Below are 20,763 nucleotides of genomic sequence, written 5' to 3'. Positions count from 1 at the left end.
TTATCCTCCACCTACCTCGGAAGAGGAGCGACAACTGCATGCACTGGATGTTAAGCACGCGCTTCTCTTCTACTCGAGTCGCTCCAAGAGTTTTCGAAAGGATCCACATCTTTTTGTGTCTTATGCTGCTCCTAGGTTGGGCTGCAGGATTTCCTCCCAAAGACTCTCAAAGTAGCTCACTGAGACTATCAAACTTTGTTATCTGTTAGTGAAGAGGCCATTGCCTGGATGCGTCTGTGGGCACTCTACTAGGGTTATGGCAAGTCGACGGCATTCCTGAAGGGTGTCTCCTTGCAAGATATTTGCAAAGCAGCCACGCGGTCCTCTCCTCACGCCTTCATGCGGCATTATGCTTTGGATGTGCGTACGCAGCAGAGGACTCGCTTGGGAGCTGTGGTGTTGCAAGCTGTTTCTTCTAGTTGACCGTCTGCTCCCACCTAGCTTGCTAATCTCCCACGAGTGTGAGGCACAAAGGCCACAAAGAAGATAATCAGGTTGCTTACCTGTAACTGGTGATCTTGGAGTGGTCATCTGTGCATTCACACTACCCTCCTTCCCCACTGCGGATGGTCTCCCTATTTTAGGGGCTTCCAGCGGTCAAGAAGGAACTGGTGGGATCCTCGTGTTGGCCCTCGTGAGCATGTGTACTGGGGCTTCTGCACATGCTCGCTGGGTGCCAGGCGCAAAAAATCCCAGGCTTTCTAGGTACTGATTCGGGGAATTGGCGCAGGGGCTGTATCCCATGAGTGTGAATGCACAGATGACCACTCGAAGATCATCAGTTACAGGTAAGCAACCTGTTTTTCTCTTGCTCGCCTACCCTTTGCAGTTGTAAGTAGGACAGCCAGATTGGCTGGCAGTTCAAAATAGACATTCATGAAAACACTCATCGGCGTTTTAAGTCCTGTAAGGAAATCAGAATCTGCAAAAAGTGCCAGGAAGTCAGAGGTTTCCTTCATAGTTCTATGACAACTGAGGATTTTTTACTTAAGGAGAAATCTGGCCTGCCTGGCTGCGGTGTTCCCTCTAAGCTGAGTTAGCGTGAGCTAGCTCACAGATTTTTAGCCTCCAGCTCACATATTTTTGTTCTAGCTCTGGAACAGTGCCCCCAGAGCACAAGAATTTCCGCAGCAGCTCACAACTTTCATGCCAGTAGCTCACAACTTTAATACCAGTAGCTCACAAAGTAGAAGTTTTGCTCACAAGACACTGCAGCTTAGAGGGAACGTTGCCTAGCAGTATCTTAGTGTGGCAGTTTTCTGGAAGGAGAACAGTTTTCTGTGCGAGAAGTTTTGTTGGCAGGTTACGCAAGGGTAAACAAATCCTGCTTCCACCGTGACTGTTATAAAAACCACGAAATAAGCTTAGCAGACACAACCCCCGAGGAACACAAAAGCAGGCCTCTTGCTGTGCGATATGAAAAGAACTATTGTGCTTGGATTGTATTGACCATTCCAGCGTAAGACCTTCCCCCACCAGTAGCACTTCCATTTAGGGGGGATTCCATGTCCATTTATTAGCTTGCATCCATCTCAAAGACGCCTCCGGTTCATGGCTTCCTGGGGTTTGCTGGAAGTGCAGCATAGAGCTGAATATTGTCTGCATAGTGGTGACAGCCCAGCTGAAACCTCCTGACAGTATCCTGAGCGGTTTCATGTGTGCAAGTTTAGTGTAGTGTAGTGGTTAAGTGCGCTGACTCTGATCCGTGAGAACCGGTTTGATCCCCCACTCCTCCACTTGCACCTGCTGGAATGGCCTTGGGTCAGCCCTAGCTTGCATAGGAGTTGTCCTTGAAAGGGCAGCTGCTGTAAAAGCTCTCTCAGCCCCACCTACCTTGCAGGGTGTCTGTTGTGGGGAGGGGGGAAGGTAAAAGGAGATTGTTACCATTCTGAGACACTGAGATTCAGAGTATAGGGCGGGATATAAATCCATTATCTTCTTCTGTGTGTTAAAAACTTTGGGAGCAGAATGGAATCCAGTGAGACCCACAGCCAGGGAGTCAGGAGCGGAACAGCAGTCCCTCAGCACCACCATCTGAAACTTGCCTTCCTACCTGAAACCTTATGGGAGTCAAGGGCAAGAAGGATATATCATCGTTTACCTGCTGGAGACATATTTTTTAACATCCTTTAACGTCAGTGGGCTATCTGCAGCATACATTAATTTCCAGAAGTAACGTTTAAGAGGCTGTTTTGGCGTTCGTTAAGGAGCTCCGTGGCGCAGAGCGGTAAAGCTGCAGTACCACAGTCCGAGCTCTTTTACTCATGACCTGAGTTCGATCCTGGCAGAACATAAGAACATAAGAGAAGCCATGTTGGATCAGGCCAATGACCCATCCAGTCCAGCACTCTGTGTCACAGAAGAACATAAGAGAAGCCATGTTGGATCAGGCCAATGGCCCATCCAGTCCAACACTCTGTGTCACAGAAGAACATAAGAGAAGCCATGATGGATCAGGCCAGTGGCCCATCCAGTCCAACACTCTGTGTCACATAAGAACATAAGAGAAGCCCTGTTGAATCAGGCCAGTGGCCCATCCAGTCCAACACTCGCTGTCACAGAAGAACATAAGAGAAGCCATGTTGGATCAGGCCAGTGGCCCCTCCAGTCCAACACTCTGTGTCACATAAGAACATAAGAGAAGCCATGTTGGATCAGGCCTATGGCCCATCCAGTCCAGCACTCTGTGTCACAGAAGAACATAAGAGAAGCCATGTTGGATCAGGCCAATAGCCCATCCAGTCCAGCACTCTGTGTCACAGAAGAACATAAGAGAAGACATGTTGTATCAGGCCAATGGCCCATCTAGTCCAACACTCTGTGTCACACAGTGGCCAAAAAAAATTATATATACACACACACACACACACACTGTGGTTAACAGCCACTGATGGACCTCTGCTCCATATTTTTATCTAACCCCCTCTTAAGGCTGGCTATGCTTGTAGCTGCCACCACCTCCTGTGGCAGTGAATTCCACATGTCAATCACCCTTTGGGTGAAGAAGTACTTCCTTTTATCTGTTCTAACCTGACTGCTCAGCAATTTCATTGAATGCCCACGAGTTCTTGTATTGTGAGAAAAGGAGAAAAGGAGATCTTTCGCTACTTTCTCCATCCCATGCATTATCTTGTAAACCTCTATCATGTCACCCCACAGTCGACGTTTCTCCAAGCTAAAGAGCCCCAGAACAGAAGCTGGGTCAGGGTCGACTCGGCCTTCCATCCTTCCGAGATTGGTCAAATGAGTCCCCAGCTTGCTGGGGGGGAAAGTGTAGATGACTGGGGAAGGCAGGGGCAAACCACCCCGTAAAAAGCCTGCCGTGAAAATGTCGTGATGCAACGTCACGCTAAAGTCGGAAACGACTGGCGCTTGCACACTTTTATTTGGTGTTCTGTATAAACCCAGGACGTGCTGCAGTTTCAAAATCTGCCGTCCTTCTCTTTTCTGCTTTGGGAAACATGTCTTGACTGTTTGGATTGTAAATATTTTAATTTTGTTATTTATTTATTTAATTAATAGCCTTATATGCCGCCTTTTCCCGTAAACGGGCTCAAGGCGGATCTCTCTCTCTCTCTCTCTCTCGGCTTGGCTTTGCGAACGAAGATTTAAGAAGGGTGCAATAGTCCACGTTTGCTGCAGGCTCGCTGGTGGCTGACAAGACCAATGCGGGACAGGCAGATCCAGCCACAGTGGCTGCAGGGAAAAGTCTGATTTAGGGTTGGTCCTGTAGCAGTGCGATTCTTCCTCAATCTCCTTTTGTCCTCAAGACCAGCTATGCGTGCATTCTCAAAGGAAGAGACAGCCTGGTGGATGGTGTGCCTCCATGCTTTGCGATCTGAGGCTAGGTCAGACCACTGGTGATGGTTGATGTGACAGGTGCTAAGGGATTTCTTCAAGGAGTCCTTGTACCTCTTCTTTGGTGCCCCTCTATTTCGATGGCCGGTGGAGAGTTCGCCATACAGGGCAATCTTGGGAAGGCGGTGGTTTTCCATCCTAGAAATATGCCCTGCCCAGCGCAGCTGCGTCTTCAACAGCAGTGCCTCAATGCTGGTAACCTCTGCCCGCTTGAGGACTTCAGTGTTGGTCACAAAGTCACTCCAGTGGATGTTGAGGATGGTGCGAAGGCAGCGCTGATGAAAGCGCTCAAGGAGTCGCAGGTGATGACGGTATAAAACCCACGATTCGGAGCCATAGATGAGGGTTGTCATCACAACCGCTTTGTAAACATTGATCTTTGTGCCTTTTTTCAGATGCTTGTTGCTCCACACTCTTTTGTGCAGTCGGTTTGCCTTTGCCAGCCTGTTGTCAATCTCCTTGTCGATCTTGGCATCTGAGGAGATGATGCACCCCAGGTAGCTGAACTGCTGGACTGTCTTCAGAACTGATTCACCCACAGTGATGCAGGGAGGGTGATAATCTTCCTGGGGTGCAGGCTGGTGGAGAACTTCTGTCTTCTTCAGACTAACTTCTAGGCCGAATAGCTTGGCAGCCTCTGCAAAGCAGGACGTCATATGCTGCAGAGCTGATACCGAGTGGGAGACGAGTGCAGCATCATCAGCAAACAGTAGCTCTCGGATGAGTTTTTCCATTGTCTTGGAGTGTGCCTTTAGTCGCCTCAGGTTGAACAGGCTGCCATCGGTGCGATAGCGGATGTAGACACCATCGTCCTCATCTAGATCTACTGCGGCTCTTTGAAGCATCATGCTAAAGAAGATCGTAAAGAGAGTTGGCGCGAGAACGCAGCCTTGCTTTACACCTGTGCCTATTGGGAAGGGCTCCGAGAGGTCGTTGCAGTGTCTGACTTGGCCTCGCTGGTCTTCGTGTAGCTGGATGATCATGCTGAGGAACCTTGGGGGACATCCTAAACGTTCCAAGATTTGCCACAGGCCTTTCCTGCTAACGGTATCGAAAGCTTTGGTAAGGTCGACAAAAGTCACATACAGAGCCTTGTTCTGTTCCCTGCATTTCTCTTGGAGCTGCCTGAGAACAAATACCATGTCGGTGGTGCTCCTGTTAGCTCTGAAGCCGCACTGGCTCTCTGGGAGGAGTTCTTCTGCAATGGTGGGCACCAGTCTGTTCAGGAGTATTCTGGCAAGGATTTTGCCTGCGATGGAGAGCAGGGTTATCCCCCGGTAGTTGGAGCAGTCTGACTTTTCCCCTTTGTTCTTGTATAGGGTGATGATGATTGCATCGCGAAAGTCCTGTGGTAATTTGCCTTGTTCCCAGCAGGTGACAAGTACTTTGTGAAGTGAGCTATGTAGTACTGTGCCCCCATGCTTCCAGATCTCTGGTGGAATTCCATCAACTCCTGCTGCCTTGCCACTTTTCAGTTGCTTGATGGCTTTAACAGTCTCTTCTAGGGTGGGGATCTCATCCAACTCTGTTTTCACCGGTTGAAGTGGGGTGAGGTGGATTGCTGAATCTTGAACTACGCGGTTGGCACTGAAGAGAACCTGAAAATACTCCGACCACCGGTTCAATATGGCTGCCTTGTCTGTGAGGAGCACTTGGCCGTCTGCACTATGCAAGGGACTCTGAGCCTGATATGATGGACCATATACTGCCTTCAGGGCTTCGTAGAACCCTCTTAAATCACCAGTGTCTGCACACAGCTGGGTTCTCTCTGCAAGCTTGGTCCACCACTCGTTCTGAATGTCTCGAAGCTTGCGCTGGAGGTTGCTACATGCAGCGCGAAAGGTTGCTTTTTTCCCAGGACAGGAGGGCTGAGCAAGATGTGCTTGGTAGGCAGATCTCTTTTTTGCCAGTAATTCTTGGATCTCTTGATTGTTCTCATCAAACCAGTCCTTGTTCTTCCTTGTGGAGAACCCGAGGACTTCTTCAGAGATCTGCAGGACGGTAGTTTTTAGGTGTTCCTAGAGTGCTTCTGGAGAAGGGTCTGTGGGGCAACTGAGGTCCTCAATTCTTGACTGGAGTTTTGCCTGGAAGGCAGCTTTAACTTCGGCTGACTGGAGGCTGCCAACCTGAAACTTCCTCCGAGGGATACCTCCTCTCCTGGGTGTGGGTTTAAAGTGAAGACGGAGATTGCAGCGTACAAGACGATGATCCGTATGACATTCTGCGCTGGGCATTACTCGGGTGTGTAAGACATCTCGAAGGTCTCTCTGGCGCACCAGAATGTAGTCGATAAGGTGCCAATGCTTGGACCGTGGGTGCATCCAGGTTGTCTTCAGACTGTTCTTCTGCTGGAAGATAGTGTTGGTGATGGTGAGCTGGTGCTCCATGCAGAATTCTAGCAGGAGGCGCCCGTTGTCATTGCAGTTGCCAATGCCGTGTTTGCCAAGTACTCCTTTCCAGGCTTCCGAGTCTTTACCTACTCTGGCATTGAAGTCGCCAAGGATGATCACCTTGTCCTCTGTAGGAGTCTTCCGTACGAGGTTGCGTAGATCAGCATAGAACTTGTTCTTTTCTGCAGGATCTGCTTGGAGGGTTGGGGCATACACACTGAAGAGTGTTGCATGCTGCTTGTTTTGAAGTGGGAGGCGCATGGACATGATGCGATCTGAGTGACCTGTTGGAAGGTTTTCGAGTTTGGAGGCAATGGAGTTCCTGACCATGAAGCCAACGCCAGAAAGGCGGCTCTCAGCCTTTGACTTACCCGACCAGTAGAGGGTATAGCCAGCACCGTGTTCTTGAAGACTACCTTCCTCAGGGAAACGGACCTCACTGAGAGCTGCTATGTCGATATTCAACCTGAGAAGTTCGTGGGCAACTAGAGCAGAGCGTCGTTCAGGGCGACCACTGCCTACTGTGTCAAGCATGGTTCTGATGTTCCAACACGCAAGCTTTAGTCTATGCACACTTTGTGAGGCAGGTGCATGCCTTTTCTTTGTTGTTATTTTTCGACCGCAAGTAAGGATGCCCGTTGACCGCGGCTAGCCAACTGGGGTGGGGGAGACGAGCTTTGTTTAGGCCACCTTTTCTAGGCCCCTCTCCGTGTGGAGCAAGCAGTGCTGTCCCTAGATAAGGCTGCTTGGTCGTTCAGGGTGCTGCCGAAAGATGCTTTCGTCTCCAGGTTAGCATCAGGCGACCAATATCCTGAACCGCCTACATGCAGGATCGGGACTGCGGCTTCCAGTGGCACCTTCCACCTGCCGTTTCGCCCCTTGCCTATCGCTGCAGGACTTGATGCGTTGTGGGTTGTGTGTGTGGATATGCCCTTCAGGCCTGCGCAGAGGAATTTTTTCACAGAGTTTGCTACGTCATGGTGCGACCGAAGTGTCCGGCGGTATAACCGGATGGGCAGGCTGGGCCCACCAACCTCGTCAGCCTAAGAGAAGGAAAACTCTAACATCAAACCCGGGCAGATAGAGCTCGTTAATGTAACACCTACCACCTGGAGGACTCACTGCCGGCGTCCCGGCTTACTGGGCCATGGCAGATGACCCCCAGGTGAAAGGGTGGAGCCAGTACCGCGCACACTGCGCTTCACCTAAAAAAAAAAATTCAAGGCGGATCACAACATATAAAAATAACAATAAAAACTGCGTATCAAAGTTAAAGCGCCAATTTAAAATTAACAGTAAAAACAAATAAATAAAACACACCACCGGCTGACAGGGCACAGCGTATAATAACCAGTTGTAAGCCCACCTTATACGATGGTATTAACAATAGGATAGCACTGTAGCAGAATCATAGAATCCTAGAGTTGGAAGGGACCTCCAGGGTCATCTAGTCCAACCCCCTGCACAATGCAGGAAACTCATAAAGACCTCCCCCTAAATTCACAGGATCTTCATTGCTCTCAGATGGCCATCTAGCCTCTGTTGAAAAACCTCCAAGGAAGGAGAGCCCACCACTTCCCGAGGAGGAAGCGTGTTCCACTGAGGAACCGTTCTAATGGTCAGGCAGTTCATAGAATCACAGAGTTGGAAGGGACCTCCAGGGTCATCTAGTCCAACCCCCTGCACAATGCAGGAAACTCACAAATACCTTCCCCTAAATTCACAGGATCCTCATTGCTGTCATATGGCCATCTAGCCTCTGTTGAAAAACCTCCAAGGAAGGAGAGCCCACCACTTCCCGAGGAGGAAGCGTGTTCCACTGAGGAACCGTTCTAATGGTCAGGCAGTTCATAGAATCACAGAGTTGGAAGGGACCTCCAGGGTCATCTAGTCCAACCCCCTGCACAATGCAGGAAACTCACAAATACCTTCCCCTAAATTCACAGGATCCTCATTGCTGTCAGATGGCCATCTAGCCTCTGTTTAAAAACCTCCAAGGAAGGAGAACCCACCACCTCCCAAGGAGGAAGCCTGTTCCACTGAGGAACCGCTCTTAAGTCATAGAATCATAACATTGGAAGAGACCTCCAGGGTCATCTAGTCGAACCCCCTGCACAAGGCAGGAAACTCACAAAGCCCTCCCCCTAAATTCACAGGATCTTCATTGCTGTCAGATGGCCATCTGGCCTCTGCTTAAAAACCTCCAAGGAAGGAGATGATAGTAAAGCATGATGTCACCACAAAGGAGGCCAAACGATGGAATAATAGGACGCCCGCTGCCTCAACCATAGGCCCGGCAGAACAGCTCCATCTTGCAGGCCCTACAAAATGGCAGTAATTCAGGTAGGGCCCGGATCTCCACAGGGAGCTGATTCCACCAGGCAGGGGCCAAGACTGAAAAGGCCCTGACCCTGGTTGAGGCAAGTTGGACATCCTTAGGGCCAGGGGTGGTCAGGAGGTGTTGCGAAGCCGATCGCAACGACCTCTGGGGCGTATATGGGGAAAGCTAATAAGAAAGTTAATGTGTACCACATGTGGCAGTAGCCTTGATCTTCAGGCGGATGACCTCCCCCCCCCCCACCACCAAGGGAAAAAATATGCAGAGCCCATAACAAAACTTTTTCTTTCTGTTTTTCTTCCCGCTAGTATCTGCAAGCGATGCATTCGGAAGATGGACCATCACTGCCCTTGGGTCAACAACTGCGTCGGGGAGAGAAACCAGAGGTTCTTTGTGCTGTTTACTGTGAGTGGTGAATTACTTATTCCAGACGGAAAACTACCTCTGTAGCTGAGCTGATGTAGGGATAAAACCTGCAAACCTGGATATATGAACAGCCAGGGGTCGTTTTGTAGAAAAATAGGTGGTGAAGCTCATTAACATAACTCATTAGCATATGTGCCCTCTCAGGCAAAAGCAGATACAAGAAAGGAGAGCTCCGGGCGAGCGAGGCCTGCTTGGGCTGGCTAGAGATCTACCCAGCCCAAGCAGACCTCACTCACTTGGGGGAAAAGTCGCTGCACTCTGGGATGGCAGCTGCTGGAATGGCCTTGGGTCAGCCATAACTCACGCAGAGCTGTCCTTGAAAGGGCAGCTTCTGGGAGAGCTCTCTCAGTCCCACCCACCTCACAGGGTGTCGATTCCCGACTCCTCCACTTGCAGCTGCTGGAATGGCCTTGGGTCAGCCATAGCTCTGGCAGGAGTTGTCCTTGAAAGGGCAGCTGCTGTGAGAGCCCTCTCAGCCTCACCCACCTCGCAGGGTGTCTGTTGTGGGGAAGGAGATAAAGGAGATGTGAGCCGCTCTGAGACTCTCATTCAGAGAGAAGGGCGGGGTATAAATCTGCAGTCGTCATCTTCTTTGGGAATTCTGGCCATGACATATATCAGGGGTGGCCAATGGTAGCTCTCCAGATGTTTTTGCCTACAACTCCCATCAGCCCCAACCATCAGCCATGCTGGCTGGGGCTGATGGGAGTTGTAGGCAAAAAACATCTGGAGAGTTACCATTGGCCACCCCTGACATATAAGAAGGATCGGAGGAGAGATGCTTTTTGTTTCTCTGCCTGTGGCATCACCCTGCCTCTTAATACTGACCAGAGAACTGTTTCTCTTTCTTCCAGATGTACATAGCTCTAATTTCCGCTCATGCTCTCATTCTGTGTGGGTTTCAGTTCTTCTCCTGTGTCAAAGGACAGTGGACTGGTAAGTGCATTTGGAGCGTGTTTATTTTATTTATGCAACGATTATATGGGGTTTGCTTTTGCAGAAGGGCCTAGAAGCTTAGAAACCCTGAACCGCATGAGGAAGAGTTCACCGAGTTCAGGGCTTTCGGACCAAACCTAAGTTTTCAGAGTGGCTTATAGTACAAAAAAGGGTCAAAACGCATGCAGGAAAAAGCACTGAAAGCCATAACAACAGTATGAATCTATATAAGCGAGTGGGAAACTGCAATAAAACCCGATAACCCTAAAAGCCGTCTTAAGAATTTAAAAAAAGTGTTTGTTTGTTTGTCTGTTTGGGTCAATTTATATTCCGCCCTTTCCAAAGCGGGCTCAGGGCGGATCACAGCCATGGTAAAACAGTTAAAATACAGCAATAACTTAATAATATCCAAATAAAAACATAACTCTAAAAACATACACAGGCGGGCAGGCACGTATTTCAGGTGAAAACAGTTCTTCCATTCATTGTAGTTTTTCAGTCCATTGTGGGGGAGGGCAATAGATGGCATAGACAGTGGAATGAGAGGACGTCCACTTGCCTCAAACGAAGGCCTGGTGAAACAGCTCCATCTTGCAGGCCCTATGAAACGGAAGCAAGTCCGGTAGGGCCCGGATCTCATAAGAACATGAGAAGCCATGTTAGATCAGGCCAGTGGCCCATCCAGTCCAACACTCTGTGTCACAGAAGAACATAAGAAAAGCCATGTTGGATCAGGCCAATGACCCATCCAGTCCAACACTCTGTGTCACAGAAGAACATAAGAAAAGCCGTGTTGGATCAGGCCAATGGTCCATCCAGTCCAACACTCTGTGTCACAGAAGAACATTAGAGAAGCCGTGTTGGATCAGGCCAATGGCCCCTCCAGTCCAACACTCTGTGTCACAGAAGAACATAAGAAAAGCCATGTTGGATCAGGCCAATGGCCCATCCAGTCCAACACTCTGTGTCACAGAAGAACATAAGAGAAGCCCTGTTGGATCAGGCCAATGGCCCCTCCAGTCCAACACTCTGTGTCACAGAAGAACATAAGAGAAGCCATGTTGGATCAGGCCAATGACCCATCCAGTTCAACACTCTGTGTCACAGAAGAACATAAGAGAAGCCATGTTGGATCAGGCCAATGACCCATCCAGTTCAACACTCTGTGTCACAGAAGAACATAAGAGAAGCCATGTTGGATCAGGCCAATGACCCATCCAGTTCAACACTCTGTGTCACAGAAGAACATAAGAGAAGCCATGTTGGATCAGGCCAATGGCCCATCCAGTCCAACACTCTGTGTCACACAGTGTCCAATATATGTGTGTGTATATACGTACATACATACATATATATACACACACACACACACATACTGTGGCTAATAGCCACTGATGGACCTCTGCTCCATATTTTTATCCAATCCCCTCTTAAAGCTCCACAGGGAGCTGATTCCACCAGACCAGGGCCCGTAATGTAGTGTAATCCTACCCGTTGAAATAAGAAAGCAAATAATGCTTTGCACACCCGGGCTCACAGAAGGGACATGCAACACAATAGCAACCACAGGAGGGGCCAACAGTGAGGAGCAGGAGAGAGAGAGTGGAGTTTATATCCCACCCTTCACCACCCAAAGGAGTCTCAGAGTGGCTTGCAATTGCCTTCCCTTCCTCTCCCCACAACAGATGTGCATAATTTTATCAGCCTGGCCTTGGTCAAGGTAAGCCGGACGTCCCTTGGGCCGGGGATGGTTAATCATACCCCGTTAAACATAAAAGCTAACTCAGCGATAACAGCACAAAGCACCCAGTCAAGATGAGGAGGCCGTCTCTTGTTATTGTCAGAAATGTTTTTGCTGCCACCAAGAGGTTTTGTGTTCTCTTGGTGCAGGTGTGGCCAGACTTGCTTACCATAAGAGCCACGTAGAAAAAAATGTCAGATTATGGTACATGGGATGTTACAAAAGATATTGAAAACTCCTATCTAGTTTAAACTGGAACTTTTCTTATTGAGTTTTCTACCAATGGATCTTTCGAGACGGGATAAACGCTTGATGATACATATTATCACCGCAGCAAGACCTTTGATAGCACAAAACTGGAAACATCGTGAAACTCCGAAGAAGCAGGACTTAATTGATGAAATACTAGAGGCAGCTGAAACAGATGCCCTTGCGCTTCGTCTTAACGGTGGACTAACACAAGATGAAGAGAACCCTGTGAAACCTTTTTATGAATGGTTGAAGACACAAATTTGACTCTTACATGACACGTACTTGCAGTTCCTCAATTTTGATATTTTAGTGTTGATATTAGCAAATTATTAGTTTAATCTAAAGATCGTAAATCTTTATAGACTGTGAGAAGCATTTGTAAACTAATGATACAGAGTTTATGTCGAAATAATGTTATTTCCCTTTCCCCCTTTCCCTCCCCTACTCTGTATTTCCTTATCCTGTTCCTTAAAATTCCAATAATATATATATATATATAACCACGAAAAAATGCCAGATGTTTGAGAGCTGCAAGACATGAATGTCAGATGTTTGAGAGCCACAAGATGTGAATGTCAGATGTTGGCGGAAGAGAGGGTTGGAAAGAAAGCAACTTTAAGTGCAAATGCATTCTCCAAGCCACCAATTGGCTTGGCTTGGAGAAGTGATTTAAAGAGAGAGCTGCCTTCTCCAAGCAGGCCAATGGGATTATGGGGGCTTTGAGAGCCACACGATATGTGTGAAAGAGCCGCATGTGGCTCCCAAGCCACAATTGTGGTTGATTTCAAGGGCTCAAGAACTCTCCATCAGATTGGATGTTCCATTCGTCCCATCGAAACTTGGGGCTGTTCTGACGTTTTTACACTGTAATATTTTTTGGTGGTTTTGATACAGCTGCTTTTATGGTTCGGGGTAGTTTTGTAAGCTTGACATGCCTTGAGCTTGCCAGTAGGGAGAAGAGAGTTGGAAGCATCTTAAGTCAAGACACAGAACCTCCTTCAAAGGCAGCTTTGTAATCCTGGTATCCATATATCCCATTTTATCCCTCCCTTCCTCCTGGGAACTTCACGGTGACACGCTGTAGTTCTCCTCTCCTCTATTTTATCCTCACAATATCTCTGGGAGGAGGAGGAAGAACAGGAGGAGGAGGAAGAAGAAGATGATATTGGATTTATATCCCACCCTCCGCTCTGAATCTCAGAGACTCAGAGTGGCTCACAATCTCCTTTATCTTCCTCCCCCGCAATAGACACCCTGTGAGGTGGGTGGGGCTGAGAGAGCTCTCCCAGAAGCTGCCCTTTTCAAGGACAACCTCTGCCAGAGCTATGGCTGACCCACGGCCATTCCACCAGGTGCAAGTGGAGGAGTGGGGAATCAAACCCGGTTCTCCCAGATAACAGTCTGCACACTTAACCACTGCACCAAACTGGCTCTTTCAACCACCCTTTCAAGGACAATCTCTGCCAGAGCTATGGCTGACCCAAGGCCATTCCAGCAGCTGCAAGTGGAGGAGTGGGGAATCAAACCCGGTTCTCCCAGATAAGAGTCTGCACTCTTAACCACTACACCAAACTGGCTCTTTCAACCACCCTTTCAAGGACAACCCCTGCAAGAGCTACGGCTGACCCAAGGCTATTCCAGCAGCTGCAAGTGGAGGTGCGGGGAATCAAACCTGGTTATCCCAGATAGCAGTCTGCACACTTCACCACTGCACCAAACTGGCTCTGGTAGGTTAGGCTGTGAGGGGGTGACAGGCCCAAGGTCACCCCCTGACCCTTTATGGCCTGGGACCTGTCTACCTTCGGGACCGCCTCTCCCCATACGTACCCCAGAGAGCGCTATGTTCAGGGTCCCAAAATCCTCTTAAGATCCCTGTACCGAAAGAACCTCGATTGTCCACCGCCAGAGCGTTCTCGATAATAGCTCCCCTCTGTGGAATGCCCTCCCTGAAAACATCAGGGCCCTGTGTGACCTGCCACAGTTCCACAGGGCCTGTAAGACCGAACTGTTCAAACTTGCTTTTAACGGTTAAGGAGGGGTGGTTATTATTCCACAGCACCAGCAGTCTCACTGAACTAACGGAACTGAAAGCAGAAGCATCAGAATAACTAGAACATTAACGTGCATCTTGGACTTTTAATGGCTATCAAATGTATGGAAATGATTTTATGGTATATTTTGTTTCTTAATATTTTACGTTGCTTTTATTTGTTTTTAGCCACCCTGAGCCCGTCAGGGGAGGGTGGGATAGAAATCTGATTAAATAAATGAATAAGCTACAGATAGTCCCTAGATTCTAGGATTCCCCGTGCCCTTTTTCATGGTGTTTCTGTCGCTTGTATATATGTGAAGTGACAGCTTATAGCATGTGCTGTAGAAGTGAAAGTAGATCTGGAGGCTAGATGATCTAGATGACAGCAGGTGGCTGGGTGCCAGAGGTATTGCATCAGCCAGCACAGTCAGCATGACACAGCAAGTTGCTGATTGGCTGTCCAATGTATAAATATACAGAGTAACTATGGTGTGTGTGGGTTAATGGAGTTGGAGTTGCAGCGGAGCATATTGTCGGTGAGAAGAGTGATTGGTGTAAATAAATGTATATAATGGTTTTACAGCTACTGTGTGCAGCCTTCATTTTTGCGTCGCTAAGAATCACCCTCTTGGACTCTGAGCGCATCGACAGTTTCCTGCAGTGTGCTTAGATATTTTATTTTGTTCCCTCCCCAGAGTGCAGCGACTTCTCCCCACCCGTGACTGTGATCCTGCTGATTTTCTTGTGCCTTGAGGGTTTTCTGTTTCTTACGTTCACCGCAGTGATGTTCGGCACCCAGATCCACTCGATATGCAACGACGAAACGGTAAGACCCCGACGCTGTGCTTGGCGTGGGCTTTGAGCTTTGGTTCTGTTAGGATTTCCCATGCAAACTGAAGCTGATAGACAGGCGTAGCACAAGAAGAAGAAGACGACTGCAGATTTATACCCTGCCCTTCTTTCTGAATCAGAGACTCAGAGCGGCTTACAATCTCCTCGATCTTCTCCCCCCACGACAGACACTCTGTGAGATAGGCGTGGCTGAGAGGGCTCTCCCAGCAGCTGCCCTTTCAAGGACAACTCCTGCGAGAGCTATGGCTGACCCAAGGCTATTCCGGCTGCTGCAAGTGGAGGAGTGGGGAATCAAACCCTGTGAGATAGGTGGGGCTGAGAGAGCTCTCCGAGAAGCTGCCCTTTCAAGGACAACTCCCGCGAGAGCTGTGGCTGACCCAAGGCCACCCCAGCCATTGCAAGTGGAGGAGTGGGGAATCAAACCTGGTTCTCCCAGATTAGAGTCCACACACTTAACCACTCCACCAAACTGGCTCTCAAGGAGGGAACTCGCAAGGGCAGCAGCCAACCTGGTTCATGTATAAGTAACACTCCCTGTTATTACCGTATCGGGGAGGGACGGTGGCTCAGTGGTAGAGCATCTGCTTGGGAAGCAGAAGGTCCCAGGTTCAATCCCTGGCATCTCCAAAAAAGGGTCGAGGCAAAGAGGTGTGAAAAACCTCAGCTTGAGACCCTGGAGAGCCGCTGCCAGTCTGAGAAGACAATACTGACTTTGATGGACCGAGGGTCTGATTCAGTATAAGGCAGCTTCATATATGTTCATATGTTCCCCCAGATGGATCCTGGTTTATTCACAAAGTCTGGAAGGAGCCCTTGTTTTGTTTGTTTATTCCATTTCTTTGCCAGTGGTGTAGTAGTCAAGAATCACAAACTCTAATCCGGAGAACCAGGTTTGAAGAAGAGGAGATTGGATTTATACCCCACCCTTTACTACCTGAAGGAGTTTTAGAGCGGCTTACAATCTCTTTTCCCTTCCCCTCCCCACAACAGACAACCCTGTGAGGTAGATGGGGCTGAGAGAGCTCTGACAGAAACTGCTTTTGAACAGGACAACCTTGAGAGAACTTGTGGTAAATATCAACAGGTTCCAATGTAAGTGAATAATTAAAGTCAAAAATCACCGGAATAACAACACTTTTACACAAATAGTGTAGATGCAACCTACATTTATCAAAATCCTTGCACAGCAGTAGTCATCGTTAGTAACTTGTTAACCACTCATGATGCTTAATTCACAAGCGCTCATAATACATGATACAACAAAAGCGACTGGGAAAAAAGTTCCATTCGCTCCCCCACACTTATAATAATAAAGTAAATAAATCAGGATCCATCTGGGGGAAGCATGAACCATGTTGGCTGCTGCCCTTGCATCTACACTATTTGTGTAAAAGTGTTGTTGTTATTCCAGTGATTTTTGACTTAATTATTCACTTACATTGGAACCTGTTGATATTTACCACAAGTTCTCTCAAGGCTGTCCTGTTCAAGAGCTGTTTCTGTCAGAGCTCTCTCAACCCCATCTACCTCACAGGGTTGTCTGTTGTGGGGAGGGGAAGGGAAAGGAGATTGTAAGCTGCTCTGAAACTCAGGTAGTAAGGGGTGGGGTATAAATTCAATCTCCCCTGTAATAATAAAGGCAGTTTATTTACTTCCCGCTATTCTCCCTTATGTTCAGCAACTTGGGTGGAGTCCTCAAATTTCCGGCAAAGCTTGTCTCCGAGAGGGTAAGGGACCGCTGGGCCGGGATTCCTCACGGTTTCAGTCCTTCGTCAGCCTTTTTCTCTCACTATTTTATCCTGGAGTCTCAGTACAACATTTAACAACTTGGATCAATGCACGTTAATTGCTCTTTCTGAACTTGTGGCTGACCGATGGTCACATCAGCAGGTGCATGTGGAAGCGTGGAGAATCAGACCCGGTTCTCTCCGATGAGAGTCCGCACACTTAACCGCTATACCAAAACTGGATTCCCCAGTTTGCTGGGTGGTATTGGGCCAGTCACAATTCTGTCAGAACTCTCTCAGCCCCACCTGCCTCACAGGATGCCTTTTGTGGGGAGACGAAGGGAAAGGTCATTGAAAGCCACTTTGAGACTCCTTAAAGTACTTTGGCCCCCAAATGAGAAGGAAGCACTCCCTGGAGAAGATCCTGATGCTGGGAAAAACAGGCAAAAGAAGAAGGGGACGGTAAAAGAGGAGATGGCTGAACAGCATTACTGATCTAACAAACATGGATTTGAGCAGACTTCGGAGGATGGTGGAAGACAGGAAGGCCTGACGTGACTTTGTCCATGGGGCCGCAAAGAATCAGACTCGACTGTGCGACTGAACAACAGCAACAAAGTCAAGTGGGCTATAAAAACCAACACTTCTTATTCTTATATATTTGTTTGATTTCTTCTTCTATTAAAATGTTTCTATCCCACCATTCCTCATGGTCTGAAGCAGCTTACAATAATAGTTTGAAACGTTTCCAGTTAAAATTAACAATAAAAGGTAAAAAGGTAAGGTTAGTCCCCTTTGCAAGCACGAAGTTGTTACCAACCTGTGGGGTGATGTCACATCATAAAAGTTTTACGGGGTGGTTTGCCCTTGCCTTCCCCAGTCGTCTACACTTTCCCCCCAGCAAGCTGGGTGCTCATTTGACCCACCTCAGAAGGATGGAAGGCTGAGTCAGCCTTGAGCCGGCTACCTGACCCCAGCTTCCACCGAGCTCAGACTCGGGTCATAAGCAGAGCTTGGTCTTCAGTGCTCCAGCTTACCACTCTGGCCATGGGGCTCCTAAAAATAAAACAATAAACTCCAAATCCCCCCCCCTCTTAAAAGATGCCTGCCATTCAACACCCCCCCCCCCGGCAAACAGGCAGGCCTTGCAGCATCTCCTGCAGATCCCCAAAGAGCCCCCCCCACACACACACATCTGTTCCACAGAGACCATTCCACAGATGTGGACCCATCACAGAACGGCTTTGGCTGTGGTCAGTGCCAGACGGGTCACCCCTAAGTAGTGAGAAAGCCAACAGATGTCCGAGCGATGACCATCACTGGTGCACAGATGGTCCGTCAGATACGTGGGTCCCAGGGCATGGGTCCATCTGGCAGCTTATTGTCTAAATAGATCTAGAGCAGGGGTAGGGAACAGTGGCTCTCCAGATGTTGTTTGCCTACAACTCCCATCAGCCCCAGCCAGCATGGCCAGTGGCTGGGGCTGATGGGAGTTGTAGGCAGAAAAACATCTGGAGAGCCACTGTTCCCAACCCCTGATCTAGAGTTACCGTTATTGTGGGAGAAAATGTAAGAACACCGAAGCCATTGGATGCGAAACAACCGCATACGATATCAGCACCAGATTGTTTTAATGATTGTTTAATGATTGAATTTTAAATTGTCGTATTAATGGTATGCAATTTTTAAACTGATTGTTTTTATTTTATTGTTGTGAGCCGCCCAGAGCCTGCTCCGGCGTGGGGGGGGGGGGCGCGAAAGAGGTCAAACTGAAAGTCACCGGAGACAGGGCCTTCTCGATCACAGCTCCCCACCGGTGGAACCAATTACCAGAAGAGGTGCGGGCCCTGCGGAGCCTTACCCAGTTCCGCAGGGCCTGCAAGACTTCCCTCCTCCAGCTGGCTTTTCCTTAATGTGGAATCTACTGCAGAAGAACACCGCCGCCATGGGAAAAACTGAAAGAGGCATAACATCAAGTTTTTAGCATCAAATGAAATTAGATGGTTTTAATGTATACGGCAGGGGTGACCAGCGGTAGCTCTCCAGATGGTTTTTTGCCTACAACTCCCATCAGCCCCAGCCATTGGCCATGCTGGCAGGGGCTGATGGGAGTTGTAGGCAAAAAAACATCTGGAGAGCTACCGTTGGCCACCCCTGGTATATGGTTTTAAATGTATGATTTATAATATGTATGTATGACTTATGATGTTGTTTTGATATTATTATTATTATTATTAAATCAAATACAATAAATAAATAAATTGGCACATGGCCCAGGGTCTCCCTCACCCATCTCCAACCTCCCCCCGCCCCCCAACACACACGCATACCGCACATGTTGGACGAGCCCAGTGCAGTCTCTGAGCTCCCCAGCTTCCCCTTTTAGGGGAAGGGGTATGCATATCTTCGGGACCCGCCTCTCCCCATATGAACCCCCCCCCCCCTCGGGGCTCTGAGGTCTGCTGCTCAACATCTTCTCATAATCTCTGGTCCTAAGGACTCCCGGCTGGCTTCAACGAGAGCCAGGGCCTTTTCGGTCTGGGCCCCTACCTGGTGGAATGAGCTCCCCCTGGAGATCCGGTCCCTGCAGGTTTCGCGGGGGCTGTAAGACGGAGCTCTTCCGCCAGGCTTTTAATTAACCCAGCGGGCGTCCTTTGAAAGTCATCACTTCTCTCAGCATTTCACCATTATGGAGCGAATAGGAGTCAATTGGACCTTTAAGGCCAACTTAGTTTTATTCAGAACGTCAGCTTGCGTGTGCTCTAAGCACACTTCATCAGACGAGGAATCCGGCACAGTGAGCAGAGCCACACATAGCTGGGTAGGCAGTGGCTCAGAATGCAAAATGGTACAGATTTAAGATCCAGTGAGAGAATAGTAAAATTATCTGGTAGGCAGCGGTTTAGAATGTAAAATGGTACAAATATAAGATCCAATGAGAGAATAGTAAAGTTATCTGGTAGGCAGCGGTTTAGAATGTAAAATGGTACAAATATAAGATCCAAGGACAGAATAGCAAAATTAACAAATTGAGCAAACCTTTGCTCTGACGAAGTGTGCTTGGAGAGCACACGAAAGCTTCCGTTCTGAATCAAACTTGGATGATCTTAAAGGCGCGACTTGACTCCTGCTTTGTTCAACTGCTTCAGACCAACACGGCTGCCCGCTTGGGTCTTCTGTTACGGTGTTCTGTTATGCTGTTAGCCACCAGCCGCGTGCTGTTTGCCGCCTGTGTCCGTGAGACCATTTCCTGTGCTGCTCCTGTTTGGAATGTCTTTCTTTATGGTATTATTTTAACTCTGTTGTTTTATTATTGTAAGCCTCCCTGAGCCCGCTTGCGGGAGAGGGCGGGATAGAAATCTCAAAATCGAATTAAATTAAAATGTTGAAGATACGTCCCTGTCCCTTTGCAGGAGATCGAAAGGCTGAAGAGCGAGAAGCCCACCTGGGAGCGGAGGTTACGCTGGGAAGGGATGAAATCCGTCTTCGGGGGCCAGCCTTCCCTGCTGTGGATCAACCCCTTTGCAGGATTCCAGATCAAGCGACTGATGCTGAGAGCCAAGAAAGGGGGTCCAGAGTTCTCCGTCTGAGCCCGCCCCCAAAGAAACCACACCGGAACTGACACCCACGCAAAGAAGTATATCGTATTTATTTTGAGGCCAGGAGAGAAGGCCGCCCTCCTCGAACCTGTGACCGGTGGAGGCTAACACAAGTGAGACATTTTGCTTGTAGCAAGCAGAATTTTATACGTTTATAGTCACCAACATCTCATGAACTCTTGGAAGCGTCAGCCGGATGCTCCCCGCACGTGGCTTTTGAGCAGGAAGCAGAAATGAAACACCGCCCCACCCCCCCCCCGGAGAAAGATGGACGGTCGCACTGAAGAAGCCAAAATATCATCTTACTACTATAACTTATTATTTTACAGGACTAATTGTGCTCTTCCCCCCCCCCCTTTTTGTCAGTCCCCTTTTATTTGATAACGTCTTTTTTTTAAAGAGTTGACCTCCGCTGTTTTTATAAGACTCGTGGGCTGAAGTGGTCAGTCGTGACGCCTAAGGTACCAATTGCCGGAAACCATCCGCCGAGCGCGATTCTCCCTTTTTGTCCCCTGACGGTTTCGAGGCAGAACTCGATCCCGTCGCGTCATTTTTTCTGTTCCGTCTTTTGAGTCCAGCGAGCTGCGTTTCACATCCGAAAGCCTGCAATCC

General features: G+C 48.6%; 1 protein-coding gene across 1 annotated transcript in view; it reads left to right on the top strand.

Moving 5' to 3' along the window:
• Nucleotides 1–20,562, top strand: part of ZDHHC7 (zinc finger DHHC-type palmitoyltransferase 7) — a 64,894-nt gene extending 44,332 nt beyond the window's left edge. Inside the window, exons 5-8 of the mRNA XM_060254376.1 lie at nucleotides 8,895–8,991; nucleotides 9,867–9,948; nucleotides 14,669–14,799; nucleotides 19,966–20,562. Of these exons, the coding sequence (XP_060110359.1) occupies nucleotides 8,895–8,991; nucleotides 9,867–9,948; nucleotides 14,669–14,799; nucleotides 19,966–20,142 (487 nt within the window). The 3' untranslated portion in view covers nucleotides 20,143–20,562. The remainder of the gene's footprint in view (nucleotides 1–8,894; nucleotides 8,992–9,866; nucleotides 9,949–14,668; nucleotides 14,800–19,965) is intronic.
• Nucleotides 20,563–20,763: the final 201 nt, after the last annotated feature.

Source organism: Heteronotia binoei, chromosome 14 (genome assembly GCF_032191835.1).
Source record: "Heteronotia binoei isolate CCM8104 ecotype False Entrance Well chromosome 14, APGP_CSIRO_Hbin_v1, whole genome shotgun sequence".
Taxonomy (NCBI): domain Eukaryota; kingdom Metazoa; phylum Chordata; class Lepidosauria; order Squamata; family Gekkonidae; genus Heteronotia; species Heteronotia binoei.
This window is presented reverse-complemented; position numbering and strand designations above follow the sequence as displayed.